The 27,434-nt window shown below is 43.3% G+C and overlaps 1 protein-coding gene across 4 annotated transcripts in view; it reads right to left on the bottom strand.

The window, feature by feature from the left end:
• Positions 1–16,741: 16,741 nt before the first annotated feature.
• CPQ (carboxypeptidase Q) overlaps positions 16,742–27,434 on the bottom strand; it is a 391,868-nt gene continuing 381,175 nt past the window's right edge. Inside the window, exons 8-10 of one of the 4 annotated variants that reach the window (XR_010377056.1) lie at positions 23,722–23,807; positions 21,903–22,024; positions 19,093–19,168 (exon numbers count right to left, since the gene is read on the bottom strand). Coding sequence is in view for 2 of the 4 variants with exons in the window: in XM_031439365.2 (XP_031295225.1) it covers positions 19,005–19,168 (164 nt within the window). In the remaining 2 variants the exon portion in view is untranslated. Of the gene's footprint in view, positions 19,169–21,902; positions 22,025–23,507; positions 23,808–27,434 lie in introns of those variants that run through there. The other 3 variants (XR_010377057.1, XM_031439365.2, XM_064476948.1) reach the window with 3 other exon arrangements.

The raw sequence follows: 27,434 nt of genomic DNA on the forward strand, positions 1-27,434 counted from the left end.
GTTTAGCTGACAACACTCAGGTAAGATCCATCCCAGGAAAGGTAAGTACTTTGGTTCTCAAGCTATCCCTGAATTAAAATCACCTATGGAGATTAAAAACAACAACAACAAACCACTGATGTCCAGGGCTCACCCCTTGAGAGCTTGATTTAATTGGTCTGAGTCGGCCCAGGTGTTCATTTTTCTGTTCTGCTTGTTTTGCTTTGTAGCTTTCCCCATTGATTCTAAAGTATGGCCAGGGTGGAAACTTACTGTGTTTAAGAAAGGCATAAACACTTCAGGGGAGATGTCGCTTTTCCATCACCGTGTTTGGTTCAGGCTGGAGCCCTCGGACCCAGCCCAGGCTGGACGGAGGAGGCCTGACTTCTGGCCAAGTGCCTCAGCCTCGCTGGGCTCAGGTTCCTCTTAGATGAAGTTAGGAGGGTGGGCGGAGTCCCCATTTCCCCCGGGATGCTGTGTCTCCTGTAGGACTTCCGCTCCTCTGCCTGCCCAGGTACCATGAGAAAACTGGCTTTCATGCCTCGTTTAGTCCAGGTCATATAAGGGACCCTACTTTGCTCTCTCTTCCCTCAGATTTCAGTTTTGGTATAACTCGAGGTTGTGGGGCGAATCACATCCTCTAATCAAACATTTTCTAGCAGTCAACCCTTATTGGCTTGTGATTGGCAACACAAGGCCTGACACGGGGGAAAAAGGTCAGGATATTAGGCTCCAGATGGCAGGCAAGCTTGTCCCTTCTCAGAGCTAAAAGGATACAGGATATACCTCAAAAGGCGCCTTGGACTTGAGCCTGGCAAGCTAGATGTTCACGACAGTTACAAACTTCTGGATTGAAAAAGAAACTTAAAGCTCTTGGAGGCACAAAACTCCCCCCAAATCCCTGATTTAAACACAAAAGACGTAAACGTCTACTTACCCACAGTAGACTGGATGTCGTGTAAGAGCTGCTGTATGAGTAAATACATGAGAAATGGGTTAATAAATCTTAAGGGCAAAATTGAAGTGCACGTAAATTAGAAAGATGCACATTACATTTCCCCTGAAACGGAGCACATGGTGAAAAATAAAATAAGACAAAGATTTGGGGCTGCAATATGCTGAGGGCTCACTGAGCCCACGCTGCGCACAGAAGCAGTCCCGGTGCTTAGGTCCGTGAGCGTGTGCGTGGTTCCTTTCTTCCCCTCCCGGAACCTGCTGCTGGAATCTAGTGTCCTGTCCTTTTTCATAAGCTTCTCTGCAGGGTAGACGTACTCTCCCGACTGGGGCTCTGTTTGCCCTGCCAAATCCCATTCTGAAAATCAACTTTCGAAATGGCAGCTTTACAGGGACACAAACAAGGCTGAAAACTAGGGATCAACCAACAGGAACGGCTTGAGTTCGGAAGTTAAAGAGAATCCGAGAAGCCCTGTGGCGCAAGCTTGTGTTTCCTGAGGATCCTGCTGGCTTGTGCCAGTTGCGGTGACCGGTCTCTCCAGATGGGATGTGCGACTTGGTGCCCTCCACCAAGAAGAAGAGATATACCAACAAAAGCAGCGACCAGAAACCCTCACTGTTTGAGGCAGATGTCCTATTAAAACTGTAATGGTCTCCATTAGAGAAATTCCTCCTCGTGTTCTCATTCTTTGTTTCATGTACCTGTTTTTCAGTAGTCTTCCCCCAACCACCTTCCTCAAATCTCCTGATATCTCCTTTGTGGAAGAGAACCGAAGGAATTGCTAGCCTTGACTGCTCTCACTGTTTGGATACATAAGAAAGTATTTTTCTTGTTAAGTTTCTCATCATTGAGACCCTTGCCCTGAGCATTGCATTTTTGCATTCATTCACTCTTGCATCCATCCATCTACCCAGCATTCATGCATTTACCAAACCCTGTGAGGACATTAGTTATTTTTGCCTGCCCAGAGATGTTCCTTCTCCTTTTTGCAACAACGTCATTTTCCTTTAGGGAAATGTCCTCATTCATTTTCAATCCATGTGGTTCCAGTGGGACTGACCCAGCACCCAAAAGCAGGGCACACACATCGCCCAGGCCTGGCCACTGCACCGCCTCAGTGACTGGATTGATTGGGCAAATCAGAGCCAGTCTACCTCCCTGGTCTGTGGCTGGGACTCTCAGGAGATAGACTGTCACATGGTTGATTGGCAAGCTGTTGGGATGTCAGCTTCGAGTTGACAACAGCCAAGGATTATTACATATATTACATGAGGGAGGAGTAAAGAAACAGAACAGAGAGATGACGAGTGGGCAGGCAAGTCCCCTCTGCCTGGCTGAGTATCTGGATTCAGTTGCTTCAGTTTTGGTCCCTGAAATTTTCAGGCTCATGAGTGAATAAATACCCCTTTTCACTTAGGTCATTTTGACTTGGGTTTCTGTCACTCGCCAATGAAAGAGCTCCGTCTACTCTACTAGACCCTGAGGCCAAGACAAACAGATTTCAGGGCCCAAGCAGCAGAGTAGAGTGGTTGGGTGTAAACTCTGTTGCCTGCATTTGAATTCTGACTCCACCATTGACGGAGCCCATGACCTCACACAAGTTCCCCTGTGCCTTTGTTTACTCACGTGGAAAATGGTGAAGGGACAAATGGTATCTACTTCACAGGTGGCTGTGAGAATAAGCTAATTTGGCTGGGGTGTTTAGTGGTGTCTGAACTGCAGCAAGCATTTAATAAATACAAGCTACAGGCAAATTGTGGTCAGCGGTGTCTATAGGCAATAACCGAGATCACAGCCACATCAGTGCACTCAGGAATCCACCTTCTTATCTTTCTCCTCTTTACCCCACCTGCATAGATTGTACTGTCGTTACTAATTCACAGCAAACCATGGGTGTTGGGAGCGTCGGCATTGTTTGCACCCGTGGCATATCTCTGCCAAAGCTGACTAGTACATCACCTCTCTGCACCCACTGCAGGTAATGACGACGGCAGGATACGCCGTGTGGGAAGTTATCTGCAAGTATGTCAGGTGGTTGCCTCTAAATCCATCGTCAGGCGGGCTTCTCCAGAGAGACTCGTAGAACAAATAGAAGTACTTAAGTTGCAAGGATTATTACATATATTTAAAACATACAGCAAGAAGCAAGAGGAGAAAGGGGGTGAGTTAATGCGCTTAGGATAGGCTCCTGTAGGGTGGACGGACCACACTGCCTGAATGCTGGGTGCACAGTGTCTCTCTCTGCACTTCCGCTCTCCCCACTGATAGTGGGGTTATTAGGACCAGAGTTGAGGTTTGAGCACGAGGGCTGTGCAGTAAAGGGGTAACTCAGCAGGGGTTCAAGCCCTGTTCATTCCAAGAAAGGACTAGCCCTTGACTAGCTCCTGGGAGATAATCTTTGAGCCCTTGAAATATCCTGCCTGATGAGAGTGCCCTTGTTTACCTGGGGTCTTGGGCCCTGCCAGATGGGTTATGCTAACAGTGTGATTTACAGTAGGGGCCTTGGGCCACACATGACTTTGGCCCCCAGTTCAATCCATGCCCATGTGACTGAACCTCAATAAAAACCCTGGACACCAAGGTTGGGTGAATTCCTAGTTGGCGACACTTTGTACCTGGTCTTGCCCGTCGTTGGGAGAATGGAGTGCCATCCATACAGTTCCAACCGGAGAGAGCAGCCAGGGGCTTGTGCCTGTCTCTCCCAGACCCTGCCTATGCACTCCCTTCCTTTGCTTATTTTGAGCTGTACCCATCTGCTGTAATAAACCGTAACAAAGAGTTGAAGTGCTTTTCTGAGTTCCATGAGTCCCAGCAAATCATCAGATCTGAGGGTGGTTCTGGGGATCGCTGACCCAGGGGCCCACAGAGGGAAGCTGTCCTGCGCCAACGTCACATGCTTGCTCTCCTCAGGAGATGCGGTACGCCGGGCCTCTGCTGTAGCTCCGCATCAGCCTGAGGGACAGCTCCGAGCTCTAGTTGAGTTTCTTGGGCAGAGGACACGTGGGACCTGAAGGATATGACCAGGAGGTTCCCACATTAGGAGATCATGAATGCTAAATGCTCATGTATACTTAACAAATCCTGATATTTAATCTCATGTGTATTTAGTACATTATGAATATTTAGCACTCAAGTGCGTCATAAATATTAGGTGCTTCTTGGTTGTTCCATCCGTTTCTACCTGGGTTTAACATGCACATGTCCTCCTTGCTGTCTGCTTATTTTATAAGTAAAATGTCCCCTGAATTCGGCCTATGACCGTCACACTTTTTGCTTACTAGCTACTTATTTCTACTTAAGCATCTTAAGATAGTTTGCCTACATTTGTAAACTACAAGCTTCTTCATTTACTGGGCCTGAATATTCTCAAAATCCTGCACATCACAGGGCTCAGTCTGATCGGGGAATTACGGGAGGAGAGTCTTGAATATATCACTAAATGCTTTCGTGCTCCAAGTACTTTAGTTCTGGAACCGAACACACACAATCTTGATTCCTGGCCTCATGGTGGCTGCCTCCCAAAGGCTTTAGCTCCCACCCATGGTTCTTGTGGAATAATAATAAGACAGATGATTACAGTAATCATGTACATAGAGCTACTACGTTCCAGGCATTTTGACAAGCACTTCACATAAATTAATGTGCCTCACGCTGAAGCACTGAAGTAGCTATGAAGCAGGGGCAATTTTAATCTCACTTCTACTGAGGGGAATGTAACATGCAGATGAGTGAAGTAACGTGCTCAATGCCCACAGCGAAAGTGACGGAAGAGCTGGAAATCAGACTCAGGAAAGCTGGCTCGGAAGCCCTGCTCCGGCCACAGCGCGCTGCTCCCTCCCACGGCAGTGTCAGCCCCTCATCGGCACGCTGCCTTGGCGGAGCTCGAGCGGAAATGCCTTATAAACATTGCTGAATATAAAACAGTGGAAAATTAAAAATGCTTTGGCTGAATGTTGATAAGAAACTAGAGTGACGGTAGAATGCCTTAATTTATGTTCACCTGTGACAACACTGTCATCCAGGGGGATGTCTCGTAATTGCCTTCATTGCAAAATGGACACGAGAGCAGAAGTTCAAAACAGCAGAGTTTCACCCAGTGCTGGCACAGCGAGGCCGATGTTCCTAAGAAAGAGTTTGACTTGAAAGCATTATGGGAGAAAAAATAGTTACTTCTTGATAGAAATATTGAAAACATAGAGTCATAAGAATGAGGCATCATCACATGCAACCACCTCAGATTGGCTGGCTATTTGTCACAAGATGTGTCTGCCCACCCCAAGACACAAAAGTCGGAAATATTTTTTTACAAATAGAAAAGAAAGGTCCAGAAGCATATACAGGGCGGGTGAGATGACAGGGTGTCACACTCAGAGGTAGCTATTTTTACACTTCCCTGAGCTACTTCTGAGTGCTTATGGCCATGCTTTTCACTTCCATTGCAAGTCGCCGTCAGGGTTGCTCTGTTGAGGAGGGCCAGAGAGTAGCTAACAACCGACAACTGTAATAGGAAAGAACCAATCTGACTCCGTATTACATCTGTTCCTTTGGCTTTAAGCCTGTGCCCTGTGTCCTAGGCTCAGCCTTGCTAGCTCTGCACTCACGTAAAGATAACAAGTTGCAGGACAGAGAATAACATTTGTTTTGCTGGAGGTTTTGCAGGAGCACCAGGACCTGGCCCACGTGGACGGCTGCAGGAACAAAGAATTCCTACACCAAGAAGTCTGCAACAACCAACCACACCCTCCCCGCCCCCCCTTTTTTGTATAAAAGGAGATTGTATTCAGACTTGTGGAGGATGGCTCTCCAAGATATTAGTCTGCTATCTCCTCGATCTGCCGGCTTTCCGAATAAAGTCACTATTCCTTGCCCCAATACCTTGTCTCCCGATTTATTGGCCTGTCATGTGGTGAGCAGAATGAGTTTGGACTCGGTAACACAGTCAGTCAAAGGATATGAATAAAGATGCTGGCTCTACTCCCACTGGGTGGCCATCCACGGTCTGTGAGCCTGACTCCCAATGTGTCATCTGCGGAACTATTGACTGTACACACATCCTGGGGGGCTGGGAGGTGGGAGCACAACCAGAGACGGACTCTACACAGGGTCTGGCACACAGTAGGTGCTCAGTAATGCTAGTGGAATCTGAAGTGTGTATACATTTGGTCAAAATATTCCTTTTGGAGGTGAGCCCCTAAAGGTTGCCCATCTGGGCTTCCTATTTGTCCTCAGAACGTTGGACGGGGTGGGTCGGGAATTGGGTTTCTTGCTCAAAATTAAATTTTCTTGATGACACACAACATTTAGTTTTCCAGGGCTTCTAAAAGAAAAGATCTCATGCAGTTTCTTGGAAATCAGTGCTTCTCACCTGAGCGTGTTTTAAGGCACCGCTGAATGCAGACACCCAGGGAATGGATGACAGCGGAGAGTATGATCTGTAAAAAGCTGTTTCCCCAACTTACTGATCCCAAGGACCAGGGGCTCAGCCCCGGGCAAAGTCTGCCTGGAGTTTTACCGAGATCCTAATTTTATAAAATGAGTCATTTTGCTACGTCTTCTCAGCTCCTCTGGCTCCTGTCCCTGTTCCCCTGCCACTGGCTAGTGATCCCCACGGACAACAGTCCCTGTGGCTAAAGACACAATCAGGCCTCCTGGTCCCGCACAGGCCCAAGCACTTCCCGTGGTATCAGACTTCCCAGTGGCCTCTGCCCGGGAGGGCTGCGGTCACCGGCCACCAAACACGGCCCCCGATCGGCACCTCACTGCGAGTCACTAAAACCCCTCAGCCTTGGCTGTGGAGTTCTCCTCATAACCAACCTCTCTTTTTATAGCTAGTGGTTCTCCCAGGGAGGCCTCTAACGCGGAGCAGCCTGTCATCCACCCTGAGGGCTTCTTTCCGCGTATGAAACCAAAGCATTTTTTAAAAGAGTCTCTCTGTGGCACAACAGCCTAAAATTTGCTTAGAAAGCTCGTGGCCAAGGCCTTTATGGCTCTGAGGATGTGACCAAGCAGGACCCTATTGTCATCAGTGACCATATGGTATTTGAGAGTTTTTCTCATCCTTTGGTGACCAGGATTGGGCTGGAAAAGAGGAGGGAACTCAGGTGATCTGCCCACCCTCCCTCGTTTTGCTCCCAACACCTTGGAGACAGCAGTTGGGCATTTTGCACATCTTGTTGTTCATGACTCACCCCAACTGCACATGGCTGCAGTTGTTTTTAGCCCCTCATGGGTTCTCTGTGTTCTGTTGTCCCCGCCTGTGCAAACACTGCCGGCAAGAGGCCTCAGGCCTCAGCCTGCCTAAAATGCCTGAAGCATCTATCAGCCTGACTTTAAACTGCACAAGTTTTTCTCTAGAGCACTTTCCCACAGACTCCTTTTCTAAGCACCTTTGTTCGAGGCACAAGGATATTAGAAGACTTTCAAAGCAGGAGGGGTGAACATCATACCCAGCAGAAGAAAGCGGACGGCTGCATCTACAAAGTCAAGGACAACTTTGCAACAAGTTGTTACCCTGTGTGTGATCTCTATGGAAACGAGCGCTACCTGTTGAACTCTTACTATAAAACTCCTGCCTTCTCTCCCCCGCAGGCTCGCGGTCTTAGAGGCATCAGCCCGCTGTGACCTCCTTTGCCTGGCAAAGAGATAAAGCTGCCTTTTCTGCTTCATCCAAAACTCTATCCTTGAGTGTTTTGGCAACAAGGATAGTTCCACTGGACCTGTGTTTGATTTTCTTGTTGTTCGTCCCATTTACTCTTTTTTTTTTTTAAACAACAAAAATAGTCAAGTTCATTCCCATTTAAGTCCGTTCTGTGATTGTAAATGGCGCCCTCTCATATTCCCGGGAACATCTGACTGTGGGTTGCTGGAAGCTGAGATTTCAGAGAACTTCCAACCTGAGAGTGATACTGTTCTCAAGAAACCTTCAAAGATAGAGAAGCTGTACCACCCGCCTGTGAGTTCAGGGCACATTTATTGAAGCTAAGGGAAGACACCTAGAATCTTCCAAAGGACAACCTGCTAACAGGTAATTCCCACCAGAAGTCCCAATAAATAAGGAAAAACAAAAACCAACATACAAATGAACAAACAAAAATTCCGAGATCCTGAAAAAAGAGAGAAAATTAGTGTGGCATCTTCCAACTCCATTTGTAAGCGTGATTAATTTGGTGGTAATCACACTAAGAAGAGCTACCATTTACTGCCAGTTGAGGCCATGCCAGACACTGTTCTAAGCAGCTGATGACAGTTCCCGCATATAGTCCTCAGGACCACACTATGAAGTAAACGCTATTGGTCCTATTTTACAGATGAGGACACTGAGGTGAACACACACGAAGCCAGAAAGTGCTGGCCCATGACCATGCTCCAGGCAAGTTCACACAGCAGCAGGGTAAGGGTGTCCTCCGGGTGCCGGTCATGGGTGACCTGCTGACCTTCCTGCCTGTGTGTGGCAGCTGATGCTCTATTTTCATTGCACAGCATTAAAATTCCAGGAAAGTTCTCTCTTCTGAAGCCACATCTCCAGTCTGTTCCATCTAGCTTCTGCTCAACCCAGTTGGTTTCAAGATACAAATCCTGCAGCTACGTCAAATCAAATGTTGAGTAAGAGAGAGTTTCACTCAGCGAGCATGCCCTGGGTTCACACAGTGTGTGGGCCTCTGGGACACAGAGACAGAAAAGCCAAGGCCCCTGGACTCAGGGATTTCATAATCCGGTGGTGGAGACAGACAAGTAAACAGACCATTTCAATACATGCAACAAATGTTATTAAGATAAGTACAGATAGCACTTAATTTGTAACAGGCACTGTTCTTAGCACTTTTCATAGATTTTTCTTAATTAATCTTCACAACAATCCCATGAGTAGTTGTGGTTGACATTTTGTAGACAAGGAAGTGGAGGCACTGGGAGGCAACATGACTTAGCCATCAGTGGAAGAGCCAGGATTCTGAGTCTAAGTAGCCTGGCTCCAGTCCCACACTTTTAAGCAAGCTGCTCTGTGGCCTCTGTCCTGGTAGAGGCAAGCACGGAGGACTGTGGGAGCACAAAGGCAGAGGGGGCCTTTCCAGATGAGGGGGCTCCCAAGTTGGGAGAGAAGTGACCCATAGAACCCACTAGTCCATGACAGGATACAACATGGGTGGGAGGGAAGGTAAAATGGTGCAGGCACATCATAGAGTCTATGCTGGGGTCAGAAGCCATGGGCTGGCAACATGGATACATCTTATGAACACAAGACTGAGTGCCAAAAGGAAGACAAAGAATGGAACCTGTAGCCCAGTGTCTATTATGTAAATGAAAAATGCATGCACACAAAACAACAATATATATTACATAAGAACATATATAAATGACACCTTGGGAGCGTCTGTGAGGCACTCCTTTCCTAGGGTTTGCCTATTCCTCCCTCCTTCCCCGTAGTAGAAATAGCAATTACTTCCTCCCCCTTCTCATTGTTGATTGGTCCAGGGATGGACACCTAACTCAAGCTTGGCCAATCAGTTCACTTCCTTTTACAGACAGCTTTCGTGCCCAATAGAGGCACAATAGCTGAGGGTTCAGGGCAAATGGGAGCCAAAGTAGATTCAAACCCTGCCTCCACCACTAGCCACGTGACTTTGGGCATGTGGCTTAGCCTCTAAGTGCCTGGGTTTTCTTGTCTGTAAAATGGGAAAATATAATACCCAACCTATTGGACTGTGTGAAGATTTAATGAGTGAATGAAATGCTTTGCACAGTGCCTGTCACATGACAGGACTCAATAAATGTTGGCCATGATTGTTTCCTAAAAGCTTGGGATGGAGAGACTAAAGAAAGGGCTTTATCTGGGGAGATGATCAGTATGCCAAGGAGTAAGTTACTTCCAATTATGTGGAGCATCCTTTATTTTATCCCTATGGATCAGAGAAATAGCATCATTTTATGGAATATTTATGAAGTGGAAAAGGTTGGGAAGCATTGCTGAGCAAGAATCAGTCTCTGGTTCAATTCCTGAAGCCTCACTATCCTAAGACCTTGAGTTCACATGATACCTCAGTATTTTTCCATTCCATAATCCCCTCTCCAAACTTTTTTTTTTTTTTGGCTGAAGTTAGTTTAACTGTATGTCTGTCACTTACCTACTGAATCCTGATTAAGAGGGTCCTAATGACAGTGAAGACTCCAAAGCTCATTCTCTTAGCTCCTCTCCACACATAACTTCCATGGTGTCTTCCTCACAGTGAGAGTCACCGTAAGTGCTGATTACTGAGTTAAAAATTCTTGAAAAACAAGTACAAAATTATATATCCCTCTTAATGCCATGATCAAGCCCCAGTACACACAAACAGCAATGTCCCAACCTCAGCACACTGGATTTCACATAGAATTTTCTGGGGTAATTACACATTTCTGATTTCATGAACTTTGACTGCATTGGTAAAAGAATCAGTTCCTGCCCTTACTCGTTTATCTTCATGCTAGTAAAGTTCTATTTGCCATTTCCTAATAGAATGTTTATGCAACTGTTTCGAAAATAATCACTTTCAGTTTTTGGAAAAGTTGGTCAAGGCTTTATTGGGAATTCAAATTTGTAAATCAATCACAGATAAATGATGGATTTAAGTTTCCTGGAACAAAAGTACCTAGAAGAGAATGTGACAGTGTCTCAGGAAGGATGAGTGAACATGAAACCTCCCCCAACCTCTGGAAGTCAGAAAATAGGCAACAAACTGATTTAGGCAATTTCACCTCTTTGAAGGCTTTCAAAGAAGCCTGACTTCTGTTTGTTCAGCCACCATTTGGAAGTGCAAGGATCAGGGACATCAAAAGCTTTATCTGAGCTTCTACATATGTTTGTGACATCGTTAATATGCCACAGAGGCATTTCTCAGAGATCTGCATGGTGGGAGTTTTTATCTCTGTCAGCTGGGCAGGTGCCATCTGATCAAGTGAGTGGCCCTTCCGGCCTGCCGAACGCCTTCCCAAGGCATGCCAGAGAGAAAAGAAAGCTGGCCATTTCCTGTGACTGGGAGTCAGAGGCAGCCAAGGGGTCTGTGACGACTTCCCAAGGATGTTTAGTCAGTTGCTGCGGTGGTTAAAAGCTTTTGCATGAACCTTGTAGTCTACACTTCCCAAGTAGCAGTACTACATCTTCAGAATCATAAGCAAGTCCAGTCACACTTCAGTAGGAAGTACAACTCCAGGACAGCGCATCTGCGGGAGGAGGAGTCAGTCCCAGGCTGGCAGGGCCCTCCACCATGCCAGGGACCCGCCGTCCTTCCTGTTTGCTGCTCTGCTGTGTGTGCTTCCACCCCCAGGTTCACGTCACTTCACGTTCCACATCTGCTGTTGGTGCTTCAGTCTCCCAACAGGAAAGAGGATGGCAGGAGAAGGGCATGCCCACCCCGAGCTCCCTTTAAGGAGACTTCCTGGAAGTTTCTCATGCCACTTCCGGTTATAACCCATTAGCCAGAAGTTAGTCACATGGCTACATCTAATTGTAAGGTAGGCTGGAGGATATAATCTAGCTGAGATTTGGGGGTCTGATGCCATAAAAAAAGTTGAATGGGTTTTGAAGAATGCTTAGCCAACTGCCCCATCATCCTTCAGGACTCAGCTCAGGTGCCCCTCATCAGCCCTTCCAACAACAGAAGGCTTTCCTCACTTACTCTGTCACAGAACCTGTTCAGTTCCACCATAGGAATGATCTTGTTTATTTATTTGTTTATTTTTACTTTTTATGGTCTCTCTCCTCCACTAGAACAGATTTCCTTGAGCCCAGGAACCTTATCTGTCTTGCTGCTCACCACTATACCCCAGTGCCTCTTTGTGCCTGGCACCCGGCAGAAACCTCATAAACACATGCAGTGAGTGAACAAATCATGAATGAGGGATTCATTACAGAGAAGACCAATGTGGCTTTGGGATTAAATATGGAAGCTCTGGGACTAGACAGCCTTGAATAAAATCTTGCCTCAACTTGTATTAATAATGTGACTGTGGGCAAGTGACTTAACTTGTCTAAGACTTGACTTCTTTAATTGTGAAAATGGAAGGGAGGGTTTTTGGAGGAATAAGAATTAATACATGTGAAGTGCTTACCTGTCTATCTCTTGCATAGCAAATACTTATTTTATACATGACCATCAAAATAAATGTTTATTTTTATTATTATTGGGATCTGTCTAGTCCAAAGATTCAAAATCCAAAGATCTATTCCTGTCCAAAGTCCAAAGGAGGCTTCTTGGAAGAAGGGACTTTACAGATGAGTCCAATGGGACAGGCAGGAAAGGGGCGAGGAGAACACCGTAGGGAGAAGGAGCCACACGTGCAGAGGTCTTGGGGCAGGAGGGGATATGCCGGAAGGACTGGAATAAAAGCCACTGTGGCTAGAGTGAAGAGAGGAAGAGCAGTATAAAGAGATGAGGAAGGAAGGCGGGGCTAGAACACCCGGCCGCCGTATTAAGAACCTCCTCCCAAGTGCAAAGAGAAACCACTGAAGGGCTCCAAGCAGGGGAGTGCATCAGATTTGTAATGTACAGTATCCCCCCGGCTGCAGTGCAGGGAGGGGCTTATCACAGAAGAGTCACTTCTGAACGTGAGAAGTCTGCTGTATTACATTCACATTGTCAAGGCCAGGTCTGTCCCTAACACACGCTGTGGGGCTCTGGCCAAGGAGCGCGTGGAGCAGCAGACCGGCCTGGGCTGGCTACTCTTGGGCTTCTTGATTGTGAGACAGAAGCTTTTAGACGGGCCTAAATATTTAAAAGTTAGAAACAAAAATGAACAAACTGTTAAACTAAATGTGTTCTAGCATCCCGTTTTGAAAAATATGCGTACATAATGACTAAAAGTCAGAGAGATGGTTGAATTTAATTATTATTGTCCATGCCTGGGTGTTCTGTTATTGAGCCAGTCACGTCTGGGTGAGTAATAAAGACATACGTAATTCACAGTTTATTATATCTGTGTTCCATAAACTTTATTTCTCCTGTCTTCCATTCAGCAAAATCATGAACTATGTTCTTATAATCCAGATTTTCACATAATTTGTATTCCACTGAAAATAATGTTCTATAAAGGACTAAAAAATAAAACGCATTTGTATTCAGAGTCTAGAAAATTTGGATACATTTAATTAAAATGTAAATAAAGTAAATGTAAACAATTTAAAACATTCTGTATATGTCTTCAAAAAAGTTTTTTTTTCCTAAAATATTTAAAATTAACTAATGAAGCCAGGGCAACTAGCCAAGAAAAAGAAATAAAAGGCATTCAAATTGGAAAGGAAGAAGTAAAATTATCTTTGTTCACAGATGACACGATCCTAGATGTAGAAAACTCTAAAGATTTCACAAACTGTTAGAATTAATAAATGAATTCAGCAAAGTTGCAGGATACAAAATCAACATATAAAAATCACCTGCATTTCTATACACTTACAATAAACCATTTGAAAAGGAAATTAAAAAAAAATTCCATTCACAATAGCATCAAAAAGAATGAAATTACTCAAGAATAAACTCAACCAAAGGAATGAAAAACTTGTGTCCTGAAAACTACAAAATGTTGCTGAAAGAAATTGAAGACACAAATAGATGTAAAAACATTTGCTATACATTGAATGTTTGTGTTCCCCCCAAATCCATATTTTGAAGCCCTAATCTCCAACGGAAGGTATTTGGGAGTTGGGGCCTTTGGGGAGTAATTTGGGTTCGATTAGTCCACAAGGACGGGGACCTCATGATGGGATTAGCAGATTTATTAAAAGAGGAAGAGACCTGAGGTCTGTCCACGAGCGCACGCCGAGGAGACCATGTGAGTACGCATCATGAAAGTGACTGTGTATAAGCCAGGAAGAGGGTCTTCACCAAGAACTGAATCTGATGTCACCTTGATCCTGGACTTCCCAGCGTCCAGAACTGGGAGAAATAAATGTCTGTTGTTCAAGCCACCCAGTCTATGGAACTGTGTGATCGCAGCTCAAGCTGAGACAACAACCCTCATTTGTGGATCAGAAGACTGAATACTGTTAAGATGTCAGTATTACTCAAAATGGTCTACAGATTCAATGCAATCTCTGTCAAAATCCCAGTAGTGTTTTTTTGCATAAATAGGAAGATACATCCTAAAATTCATATGGACTCTTAAAGGACCCCAAATAATCAGACCAATCTTAAAAAAGAACAAAGTTGAAAGTCTTGAACTTACTGATTTTAAAACCTATTACAAGGTTCCAGTAAATCAAAATAGTGTGGTACTGTGATAAAGACAGACATATAGATCAATGGAATAGAATGAAGAGCCTAGAAATAATTTTTTATGGTCAAATGATTTTTAAGAATTGAATGCCAAGACCATTCAATGGGGAAAAGACAGTCTTTTCAATAAATATTGTTGGAAAAACTGGGTATTTGCACTCAAAAGAATGAATTTGGACACACCTCATACCATATACAAAAAATTTTAAATGGATCAGAGACCTAAATGTAAGGGCTAAAACTACAAAATTTTCTGAAGAAAACATAGGGGAAATGCTTCATGACACTGGATTTGGCAGTGGTTTCTTGGATAAGACTCCATAGGAACAGGCAACAAAAGTAAAAATAAACAGGACTACAACAAAATTTTTAAATTCTCTGCATCAAAGGATACAATCAACAGAGTGAAGTGGTGACCCACAGAATGGGAGAAAATATTTGCAAATCTCATCTCTGATAAGGAGCTAATATCCAGACTATATAAAGAACTTCTACCACTCAATAACAAAAAAACAACCAGATTAAAAAGTGGGGAAAGGACTTGGGTAGATATTACCCCCCAAAAGACATATGTAAATGACCAAGAAGTCATGAAAAGACACTCAACAGCACTAATCATTAGGGAAATGCAAATCAAAGCCACAAGATAGCACCTCACACCTATTAGGATAACTACAAAGAAAAAATCCAAATACCCCGCTCCCCCAAACCCAACAAATACAGGGAAAGAAAAGGGAAGTACCAAGTGTTGGTGAGGATGTGGAGAAATCGGAACCCTTGTGCACTGTTGGCGGGAGTGGAAAATGGTGCAGCCATTATGGGAAACAGTATAATAGTTCCTCAAAAGAGTGAAAAATAGAATTGCCATATGAACCAGCAATTCCACCGCTGAATTTAAGCAGGGTGTGGGAGAGATATTTGTACACCCACATTCACAGAAGCGTTATTCACAATAGTCAAGAAGCGGAAATAGCACAAGAGTGCATCAACATCGATGATGAATGGATAAACACGATGTGATATAAAATACAATGACGTATTCGGGGAAGGAAATTCTGACACATCTGACAACATGGATGAAACGTCACGCTAACTGCAACGCCAGTCACAGGACAAATACTACGATTTCACTTGTGCAGGATACCTCGAGTAGCCAGATTCATGAAGACAGAAAGTAGAGGGGTGGCTGCCAGGGCTGTGGGGAGGGAGGGTAATGGGGTTGGTTAATGGGGACAGAGCTTTAGTTTTACAAGATGAAAAGAGTTCTGGAGGTGGATGTCGGTGATGATTGCAGAACAATGTGTATATGCTTGAATGCCGCTAAACTGTACAGTTAAAAATGGTTAAGATGACGGATTTCATGTTATGTGTATCCTCTCACAATTAAAAATAATAAACAACTGTTGAATTAAAGAGAAATATAAGTTATAATGAATGAATATCACATTTAAAAAATTTAAATAAACATTTTCTATTTAGATATAAAAGTGTCGAATGTTATTAATTTTACAAATGTAAAACTATTTGCAACCGTAGCATGAAACGCCCACCTAGTTGCCAATTTAAACCATGGACATTAGACATCGAAAGTGTCATGCCTAAGCCAACAGAGACTCAAATTTATGAGGAGTAGAAATAATTTACTATTGAAGATAATAAATAATGCAATATGCCACCACAACTACTGTGAACACCACCCTGTTCACCAGCACCTTCAGAACCACACGTTGGAACATGATGAGAATCAAGAAAAATAGGTGCTCAACGCTTCTGGGAAGCAACACCTTGTTATGCCAAGAACGGTTGCCTTCTTACTCTCGGAGAGGGAGGATTTGACAAGTGAGTGAATTGGTCTTCTCTTCTTGAGTCCTTTTGCTCCTCAAACCTTCCTCATGCTCTGAGGCAGAGTCCGTGTGACCACGTTCAGATCCAGCGTCCCCCAAAGGCAGGGCCTGCGGGGCAGCGTTTCTTGGGGGTGGGAGCCTGGACCCTGAGTCTTGCTGCGCCGGCTCTGAGCATCAGATCGCTGGTGACAGGAGCGCCCGTATATCCCTCAGCAAACGTGTTGGTGTGTGTTTGTGATATGTGGGGTCTTCCAGAAGCACTAAGCCCCTCCTACCCGGGCCACAGCATGGCATTTTTCAAGCCCCACTTTCTAGTCCTCGAAATGAAAATGAACCAATTAGACTGAATCCAGCCACACAGTGAAGGCTAGAGGGGTCGCTGTCCAGAGGATTTATGTTTGTCCGAGGAGCATATTCAGGTTTGAATTTTCTAGATTGCAGCCACATTTGATCAGTTCTGTGACCATGGAGAAGTAATTTATGAGCCACATGAGAGGTTTTCACATCTCTAAAATGGAGATTAAAATAGGACTGACCTCGTTGTGTTGGGTGAGGATTAAATGAGAAAATGTATATAAATTTCCTAGCAGTGTAACTGGCCCTGGGTGGGTATCAGTGATAATGGTGATGATGATTTGAATGGCAAGGCAGAGCTTGGGGAAAATTCATGTTCCATTACAATCTGGGATAGACTGGTCGGTACTCAGAATTAAGAGGACTCATTGGGTTAGGGCATGACTTTATTATCAAGATCTAAGGCACAGCAAAATGTTCTTTAAAGATGGAAAATAGAACAAGGCCTACTGAAGTACCATCAAACACACAGGTAGTTGTGCGGCTGCTTGAGCAGACCTGGAATGACCACCGATGACAATAAGAACGTCAGATTCTCCAAAGGACTTGCACACACTTAGGATACGCTGCATATATATGTGTGTTGATCTGTCAAGTGTTAGGGCCACGGGGAGGCTCTAATGTCCAGGGAAAAGGCTTTTGCCTGAAGTTGTGTAATTGATTGGTTGGAAGACCTGATTTGGTGACAGCTAAGTTCACCTGTCTCACTTTGTGTACAGAACTCCATTAACCATTGCTTCCCAACCATTTCTCTGCTGAACTGGGGATCATCTAAGGGAGAGAGAAGAAAAAAAAAACCAAAAACCCCCAAAACTTCAAAGGTAATTTCTTTCTGTTCTGAACAGAAAACAGTCCTGGGTTTTCTGGTTTAACAGAGAATTAAGAAGTAAGCATGCATCATTAATTTCTATGCAAAAACATCCCTCACTTCAAAGGGCAATTAGTTGATAACATTTCTGTCTCGTGTCGTGATGAGGTTTTTATGCTAATCATCACATAGCAGTAAATTAATCATTTGGGCACAGTTAGCGAGGATGTATATTTCATGAGACAGATATAGATATCAAGATCTGTTTGATATTTACTCAAGGTAAAGGGGAGGCATCCGAAGTTATTATGAGGGGAGCATACTGAGCAAATAGGCCTGCGTGGCAACGAAATGTGTGCAGGGTGGACGCGGGAGGCTTTTCAAAACACTCTTGATATCATTAGTGTAATTAGTTTGAGGAAGTTGGGAACACTCTGGGGAACTTCAACTCCAAATCATTCACAGACACACCAGAACCCTCAAAACCACATCTTAATAATGTCAAGGACAAAATCAGCAATCGACCTCCTTTACCCGCTAATCCTCTCCTTTTCCTATTACAGAATTCACCCTTTTCACATTATACAATATTTAAATGGGTTTCTCTTTTCAATTCGCACTTCAGTCTACTCAGCCAAATGAATCAGAAAAGCAACTTGACCCTAAAGTCAAATTGGAAAGCTGCTATGCACACAGGAAATAGGCCACCACTCAAATAAGACACTGTTTCTTAGCAGATGAACAGTGCCTTTTACAATTGATGGAAAATAAGAGAATTGCACTTTAAAATGCCTACAGCTATAGTTACTCAATAGCGCGTGCCAGGCTCCATGGCAGCCTGGTAGATCTCAGTTATTAGGACGTACAAGTAGAACTGCCATGAGAAAAAACCCTCTAGACCTCTCCCTTTCTTCATTCTTCTTCCACCCTCTATTTTTCCAACTCCCACGTAGTTCTCCATAATTCCTATTCTATTCGTGCTACTGACAACTGACCTCACCAGCACACTCCGCCACCCACATGTTCACCCCGTCCCCCAACCCAACTCCTCCATCCTCCTCCAGTAAGGCAGCAGTAGGGGGCCCAGAGTGGATGGGGATCAAAATTTTGCTCTATAGGAGCCTCTCTGAGCCTCAATCTTGTTATTGGCAAAATGTGAATAAGCCCCAACTTCACAGAAATATCATGTGAACTATATAAAACATAAATGTAAAATAGTCTTATCATGTGTCCGGTGATAGAGTTTTAATAAGGCAATTGGATTATAGATACTTGATTTTTTTTCCCCAAATGGTGTCATATATTTTTTCTGTTAATTAAAATTCCATATCTCATTTTAAAAAATTCTAATAATATAAAAAGGTACAAATTAGAAAGCCAGATGCATCCATACATTCAATTAAAACCATACTACAATTGTGTATTCCTCTACTCCTTCAATGAATAACATAAAACCAAAAAAAATTGGCATTACTGTATTTGATTTAATGTTCAAAAATACATGCATAAAAGCCAGAGGGATTCCAAAGATTTATCCAGTATTTACTCTCAAAGTAGAAACAATATTCTTATATGTGGCATAAAGAAATGCCTCAACTGTGATCCCAACCGTATGTTGATTCTATGTAGGGATGGAGATCACTCCTTATACTAGAAACAGAGAATTTGGAAAGTATCAAGAAAGATGATATCAGAAAAATATGAAACAGTGTTGTGCTTTGTAAATGACCAGATGAAGTTGTTAGGTGAAGAGAGGGCTCCTGAAACTGCAGGCCCAGGATTCCTCGTCAGAAAGGACAAAAGGGCCTTCGCCCTTGTTCCTACTAAGACCTGGGCAGCATCTCTTCCAAGTCCGCAATGACGTAAGAGACGACAGCCCAGACAGCGGCAGCAAGATTCATCTGCTTTGGATCCATGACAGTCATGGTGTCTCCGTGCGAGTGATGGAAGGAGAAGTATTTATAGAGGTCATCGAGCAGACTGGCTCCTGGGGAGGAAAGGGGAAGAATTCTTAGTGAGGTACTTTGGAAACCGCTGCCCCCTCCCTGCTTCATTCCTGCCTGCTCCTATCACACAGGCTGCAACAGCAAAATAATGATGCTCCCAGTCTCTTTTGCTGCAAGAAATGGCCAGGTGACACCATTCTGGTTACTAGGATATGAGTGACAGGCTGTGGGAGAGTTCTAGGAAAGCCTTTACTTTGATGACAAGAGTCAGGAAAATGCCCTCGTGCTGAATTAAAAGGAGATGAGAAGTTTGGGACTGCATGAGGCAAACAGCCCACACACTAAAAATGGCAGAAGGAAAGGACAGAAGGAACCCAGATTCAGAAAATATTGCAAGCCCATGAGCAAGCTCTCCACCACCTACCTCTGGGCTTCCTGCTCAGTGAAGGAAAAGAAACTTTATTTGAAAAGCAAGTGATAAAAGTGTCCTCTTTATTTATAAAAATACAGTATATGTATATATATATATATAGGTATCAGCAGAGTGCAAATCACGTACTTCCTGGATACAAAAGAAAGTCAATATCCCTTTGCTCACATTTTTCTTCTCAAATCATTCATTTATTTCCCATAATATTTCCCAGCAACCTCCAAGGGCACCAGTAGGAGTCTCTGCCCCACTGGAAAGCTTTTCTTCTCACTAGTGAAGCTTCTCTCTAGTTTGAGCCATGGATCAGAGCCTCGGGAATCTTCACAATTCTTAGTCACCCTTCAGAACCTACTGGTTCCGTTTTGTGGGTTCCAACAGCAGCTCTTTAGCCTCTGACCTAATTTATTTATTTACTTACTGTTTTACTATGAAATACGTACATAAGATTATGTGTAATATACATAAATATATATTATAAAGGGTGACAATATAAAAGTTCACATATGTTCATAACTCAATGTAAGAAAGACATCACCAGTACTTTTGAAGCTCATTGTATGAGCTCCTTCTCACGCTCCGTGGATCCATTCCTCCCTCCAGAGGTATCCGCTATCTTGTTCTGCTTGTGTGCTAACTACTCCTTGCTTTTCTTTAGTTTACCATACACATATGGTGCATATATATCTCAACATTCTCCAGGGTCTAAACGTAGGAGCGGAATTGCTGGGCTATAGGGCATGCACTTGTTTAAGTTTATTATGCAATTCCAATGTGCTGTCCTTTTCACGTCCATTGTCAGTATATGAGCCTTTCTCTTGCTTCATACCCTCTCTAGCACTTGGTATCATCCAGCTAATTTTTGCTAACCTGGTGGGTGTGAAATATTATCTCATATGGCTTGTTTAACTTTAGTTTTTTTTTAAATTACTGAGATTGAGCATGCTTTCACATATTCACTGTTTTGGTCATTTATGTTCTCTTTTGTAAAATGCCTGTGCTTGCTTTTTGCCCATTTTTCTTTTTCTTTTTTCCTTTTATTGAAGTATAACTGATTCCGTTTTTCAACTGATTTGTTTTTCTTTTCTTATTGGTTTGTAGGAACTCTTCATATATTTTAGACACTAACTTTTGTTGGTAGTAAGTTTATATAAATCATTTCCCAGTTTGTGGTTCTTTTCCCTCTTTATCATGCATTTTGAAGAAGAGATGTTCTTACTTTAAGGCAGTTGAATTTATGAATAGTTTCCTTTATGATTTTCACTTTCTATATCTTGTTTAAGAAATCCTTCCTTACCCTAATAACATAGAGATATTCCCTGGTGTCCTATTCAAAAACTTCTAAAGTTTTGCTTTTGATTTTTAAATTCTTTGTCCATTTAGAGTTAGAATTGGTTTCTGTGTAGGTTAGGCTTCCATTTTTATTTTTCAGTTGTTCCAGCAAAATTTATTGACTAGAACATCCTCTTTCCCCCACTGATCTGCAGTATTGATTTTGCCATATGTCAAGTTTTCTTATATTTATGGGTTTGTTGGGGGGCTTTCTGGTTCTGTTCCAGTGGTCTGTTTGTCTATCCCTGTGACAGTACGATGGTATCTTAATTACAACTGCTTTCTAATCCTTGTTATCTGGCAGCCTGAGTTCCCTCACCTTCCCTTTTTTTCTCCTTCAGGAATGTCTTCGCTTCTTGACTGTTTGCTCTTTCAAATAAAGCTTATAATCATTTTAAAACTGAACCAAAGTATTTTTGGAGTTTGATGTTAATTGTGTTAATCTACATATCAGTTTGGAGAGAAATAACATCTTTGTATTAGGATATTGTGTCCTTGTCCATGAAAATGCTGTGTTGATATGTTTCTACTTTTGTCTTCTGTAATGTCTTTAAAGTTTTGTAATACAGCTTGTTTGGTGTGCCTTTTGTTAGTTTTCTTTTCTACATGGCTTATACCTTTTTTTTTTTTTTTTGGTAACTGTAAATTACACATTTAAAAAAATTTGCATTTTTGGTTTGTGGCTGTCCATTTTTAGTTTCAAGAATATACATCTGATTCATAAAATGGCAAGTGTTCCTTCTTTTTCTACACTCTGGAATAGTTTGTGTAAGAGAGGAGTGATTCATTTCCTGGTCATTTTGTAGAACTCCCTGTGAAACCATCTAAGTCAGATACTTTCTTCAATGATTAGAATTTTAATGGATGATTCAATTTATATCCTGGTTATTGGGCTATTCAGGTTTTGTATTTCTTCTTGCATTTCTTTTGGAAATGACATTTTTCTAGGAATGTGTAAACTTTGCCAAATATTCAAAATAATCAGCATAAAGTTGTCAGTAATGTCCTGTCTTTACCTCTGTTTAAGTCTGCAGCGTCTGCAGCATCTGCAGGGAGCACTCTTTTTCATTCCTGATACTGGTTATCGGAGTCTTCTCTCTTTTTTTGTTCATCAGTTTTGCCAGTAGTTTGTATTACTCTTTCAAAAAAAAAAAAAAAAAAGAAAGAAAAGAGAGAGAGAGACAATTTTGGTTTTTGGGGACTCTCTCTAATGTAGAATGGTTTTTCTTTCATTAATTTTTACTCATTTTTGTTATTTCCCTCATTCTTTCTTTGGGTTAATTCACTTTTGCTTTTTTAACTTCTTGAGTTGAATGTTCAGTTTATTACTTCGTAGACTTCCCTTGTCACTGACATAAGCAGTGAGGCTACAGTCTTCCCCCTATTTCTGCCGTAGCTATCGAGATCCCACTAGTCTGATAAGAATTTTTATGATGACTTAGTTCTAAATTTTTACCAATTCCTAGTTTGATTTTTCTTTGACTCATGAGTTAAAATGTGTTTTTTAATTTTCAAAGGTATGGGGTTTCCTGCAGATAAAGCTGGCTACCAACATTATCTTTGAAAGGTCCCAAATGTAAGGCTGAAATAGACTGAATGTAGTTCATAAATGGGGAGCCTCTGGGGGCCAGTGGGCAGGAAGGTGGGAGACTGGAGATGGCCCTGAGGGAGACACTCCAGAAAAATATGGAGGCAGAGTTGTGTAAACACCCATGGTGCTGAGGAGACGGCTGGGGAGGAGGTGCAGTCTGGGGGACAGGTGACAAGGACCAGGGCCAGATGATGATACGCTAGCCCCTGAAATTCCCTGGAAATCATGTGGATGAAGACAACTAAACTTCCCAGTGAAAAGGCCAGCAGTCCATTTGCAAACCAGAAGGCTCTTTATGCCTGGGGCTCATAGCACACCCAGGAGAGACCAATGTATGCATTTCCTTTGGCAGGAGCTAGAAGCATTTTTTAACAGAAACTGTGACATTTTAGAACTGGTGAGGACCATGCACTTTCTGAATCCCAGACAGCATCAGGTGGGTGTCAAATTCATGTCCAAGTTAAGGACAAAATCAAGAAGTTCAAAGAACGGAAGTCACCGAGGGTAGATGGAAGATGAATCAGAATTTTGGACTTTAAGAAACAGGAAAGGACATTTAATTCCAAAAGACAGCGTGTGGCTTGCTTGGGGCTGTTGTCTCCCATTTAGAGTTTCCTACAGACATGTCATGATAGCTGACAGACACGGCTCCAAATTCCACGTTGAAAAATAGAAGCAAGACATATTTGGGCATGCCCTCTTCAGGCCTCTGAAACTCCCTTTCTGTCTCAGACTGAACAGAAACTGACTGCCAGATGGCTGGGAATTTGGCTGCCTCCCTGTAGAACTAGCGACTTAAGGAAAGCATTTCCTCCGAGACCATCGAAGTTCCCATGAACATTTTACAAAACTAAAACAACTCCAGAAGGCGAGGCACCACCAGCGAGAGCGCTGATGAGCACAGGAGAGAGGAGAGCGGGCCTGTCGGTGGCCTCGCAGCTTCGTCTCTGCAGCTCCAAGGAGACGTTTGCTCAGCGACAGCTACTGAGCTAGGAGACCAGCACGAGGGAGAGCCTGCATTTCCATTTCTGAGAGCACCTGACATCACCGGGGAAGGGGAGGCGGGGGGGGATGTTAACTATCCTTAGGGTTAAATGGCAAAGTATCTTTTGACAGGTAGATGAGCTCTGAACAGGGCATCATCAAATGCATCCTGGAGTAGGGAAGCTGGTGGGACAGAGCCCACTCTGAAGGCGGAGACTCACCTCGTGGAAACAAACTTCAGCATTATTAGGACGGCTCACCTTTAGGAAATTATTTCTCAGGGAGGTTTGGGATTTAAGGATATGAAGACATATCCTTGAGTTTGTCAGTCAAGGAGAAATTGGACCTAGAAAGGGAGATACATAGAGGTTAGAGTCAGTTAAGACTGGGTTCAAGTTCAAACTGTTCTGCTTAATAACTGGGTGAATTTGGGCAAAGCACGTAAGGTCACTCAGCCTGTTTCCTCACTTGTGAATGAGTAAGGGCTGATGATACCCTAAGTTCAAGATGCCAGTGAGGACTAGTAGGCACCAGTTAATACCTTATTATAGATATTATGTATCCATTAGGATGACCCAGCATAGCCATAGCAGCACCATCCATTAAATACAACTTGAAGGATTTAAGGTTCTGATTTAATAAATCAAGGTTCTGATGATTGCTCTTAAAGACCGAACAGCTGGACGGGGGTGGTGGGGTCTCTTGTATGTGACCCCATCTTGACCCAGGTTTGGATTATTTTCTCTTCTCCTCCTCCTTTCCGCGCTTCTCCTCTCTCCTCTCTGAATCCCTTTTTGTTAACGTTCATCTCACAAAATATTCTCCAGCTGTGTGACTGGGTGAAGATGGTCCAATGAATATTGTGAGAAATACCTGCCCTGCTCCCTTCTGTTCACAGCAGATTCCAAACTTCACAGAGCCCTCCCAGTACTGAGCGTGGTCTGTGCAGGATATCCAGCAAGATTAAACGAATACCTGCTAATTCCCAAAGAGATGGGTGGGGAAATACACAAAGATTCTCTTAGCCTCCTTTATTGTAGGCTGACTCTCATTCATATGTAATCAGTGGGTTTTCATGTACACAAATTAGGCAATTTATGTTATAAGAAGTTTCTGAAAACCTTAAAAGTTTAAATTCAAGTCTGTTATTTCAGCACATACACGAGCTACTGCAATGCTGCATGAAGGAGGCACTCACAGGCAAGCAGCTGTGGAAAATCCATTTCCCCTTTATAAACAGATCTTGAACAGTCTGGGGTATGCAATTTAATTACAGTGTAATGTATTACAGACATTCCCCTGATCATAATAATTATGGGGTTAGAGAAGAACGTTATGGTCTTAACTTAGTCTCTGCAAGAAAACTTCGTCCCCCTAGAATCTACAAAATATAAAGTACATTTAAAGTTTAATTAAAACTGCTATTTCTTTCAGCAACATTATCAAAGGAAAAAAAAACATTATTACCAAAACAATTAGAAAATCAATTCGTAGAATTTGCAGACATTTATTCTCTCTTTTCCAAAGGGGCAGTTTTATCTCTACTGTATTAAGTCTCACTGAAAATTAGAGTGAGACGCAGCTAATTAATGGCTCCCTAACCCACAGCTCTCCAGAAGAGAAAGTAACTTTTAAGAGGTAAAGGAAAAAACAGCAAAAAAAGGAAAGGACAAGACAGAACAGTACAGCAAAGGGAAAACGTCCCAGATCAAAACTCCATGAAAAGTATTACAGTTTTAGTTTCTAAATTCTCACCTTATCCAGGAATTTCCAAGCCTGTGCTAAAAAGTTTCAGGTGTGCTCCTAAGACCTTGCACCTTCCATCTCTTTGGAAAACTTGGATTCGTGGCTGGGATAATTTTGATCACAGAACACGGGTCAACACCAGCATATCTGGAGGCCCTCGGGTTCACCGGGACCTAAACCTGTGATAATGTTTCATCTTTCCATAAGGCTGAAGGGCCGTGTGGCAGTAGTAAGGCTAGTGAGCTACCACCGCGTGAAGATGGCACCACAGGCCCTCCCAACGTGAGAGTTCAGCAGGAATGCTACTTTTTGTCGAGCACCTCCTGTGCACGGAGGGCTTTTTGGAGATTATTTCATTGAATTTCCCAAGTGACCCCGTGAGGGAGTGATTGCCATTAATAGATGGAAAATCGATTTAAGCAACTTGTCTAAAGTTACACGGTAGTAAGCAGTAGAGACAGGATTCGAATCCAGGGGTCTCTGATCTGAAAACCATGCTCCTAACCGTTTTCTATGCCTTCTCTCACAGCCCTATGCCAGGACATCTGTAACAGCTTTTCCCCCAGTTGGAAACTGTGAATGATTTGCTCCACTGGCTGCTCTGGTCCCCCATCCCTATGTTGCTTCATGACAAGAAGAAGGAGATTCAAGCTGGAGGCATCCCAGGCCATAAAATCGAGTGAACACTTGGCTGTGTTCGCACAGTAGGCTCAGGCAGTCTAGACCCTCTGTCGGAAGACGACCAGCAGAGCCCCTCCTGACACCAAGGCCCCGCTCTCGCCGGGCCACACCCCGCCAGCCCTCCTAGGGGCTCCCAACCACCCTGTGTAAACCCACCCTCCCCTCTGACCATTTGTTACTCCCCACCTGCTTCTTCCCCTCCCTTTTTCATAGCACTGTCTATTCCCTAAAACTATATTACTCTTGTGACGATTTATTTGCTGCCTGTCTTGCCCACTAGAAGGTAAGAGCAGGGATTTTGTCTTTTTCACTCTGGTCCCGAATACCTGGCAGGTAGTAGACGCTCAGTAACTGTGTGCTGACTCACTGAATGGATAAACGAATGAATTATTAAACGTCTAACGGGGCAAAGGCAGAGGTAGATACTGGCTTCGTTCTGCCTCTCCACAGCCATTTCTGTGAAGTAAATCCCATTTTCTGGGGATTCTCCTCTCAACTGCTGCCTTGGGGAGTGACAGGAAGATTCTTGTTACCAAAACCATAGGACATTTCATGCAGAAGCTGAGCTCCGAACTCTCTATTATGGACCACTCAGTGTGTGCCTCTGCTTTCCACCACTGTCACGGGAATTACCCACAGCCTGAAAATAAGGCAAAGAGGTGGGGGCACAGCCTGTCCATGCCACTCAGGGGCAAGTCCACGCAAAGACTATCTCGGACGACGCACTTAGTTTGACTCACCGCTTCCCATTGATTAAAGGTCCCGGACTTAGTGATGCTATGTGATAACTCGCAGCTATTTAGCCTGGAAGAGATGGAAATTATTTCTGTCCCATAGAACAGTTGTTTCCAAAGGTTACAGTTTATTGGCCTCTAAGAGGCCTCGATCTGGCCTCTTAACCAGTTACCCAGTTTTTATCTAACATAGCAATCTTAGGTTAGCGTTGATTAACTTGCATCAACTCAGTTTCTCAAATGCTCTTTGAATTGGTGTTAATATCTTACTGATTCCCGTATTAATGATTTGAATACAATATTTGCCATGTGTTCATTTTTTATTTGCATGAGAATCATGGTTTTACCTTTTAGAAAATTATCATTTAATACCACCTACCTACAAATTTAAAGGAGTAACCACATTCATGTTTCTTCTCTAAAGTTCAGTGACTCATGGTCCCTATTTATGATTTTATCCGTGATTATTACCCTAAGAGCACTGAGCATACTGGTCACCAGCATAAGTCTGGCTTTCTGCCTCCTCTCTGTACGGTAGTGGATGGTTGCCCGGTATGAGGAGGACTAGGGGAAAATAAAAACAGCTTTCACACATAGACGCACACACACAGAAATAGAAATGCACGTGTATATGTCTATATGTGTATGTATCTCTCCATCCATACAGAGAAAACTACAAGTGTGTGTCTGTGTGTATATAAAATTGGACTTGTCTTCAGCACCTACCCACCTCTTACTGCCCTAATTTATCTTGTGATCTGCCTCACACCTTCCATATGAAAGTCATGATTTTGTCTTTCAGAAAATTGTAA

This window comes from Camelus dromedarius, chromosome 20 (assembly GCF_036321535.1).
Source record: "Camelus dromedarius isolate mCamDro1 chromosome 20, mCamDro1.pat, whole genome shotgun sequence".
NCBI lineage: Eukaryota > Metazoa > Chordata > Mammalia > Artiodactyla > Camelidae > Camelus > Camelus dromedarius.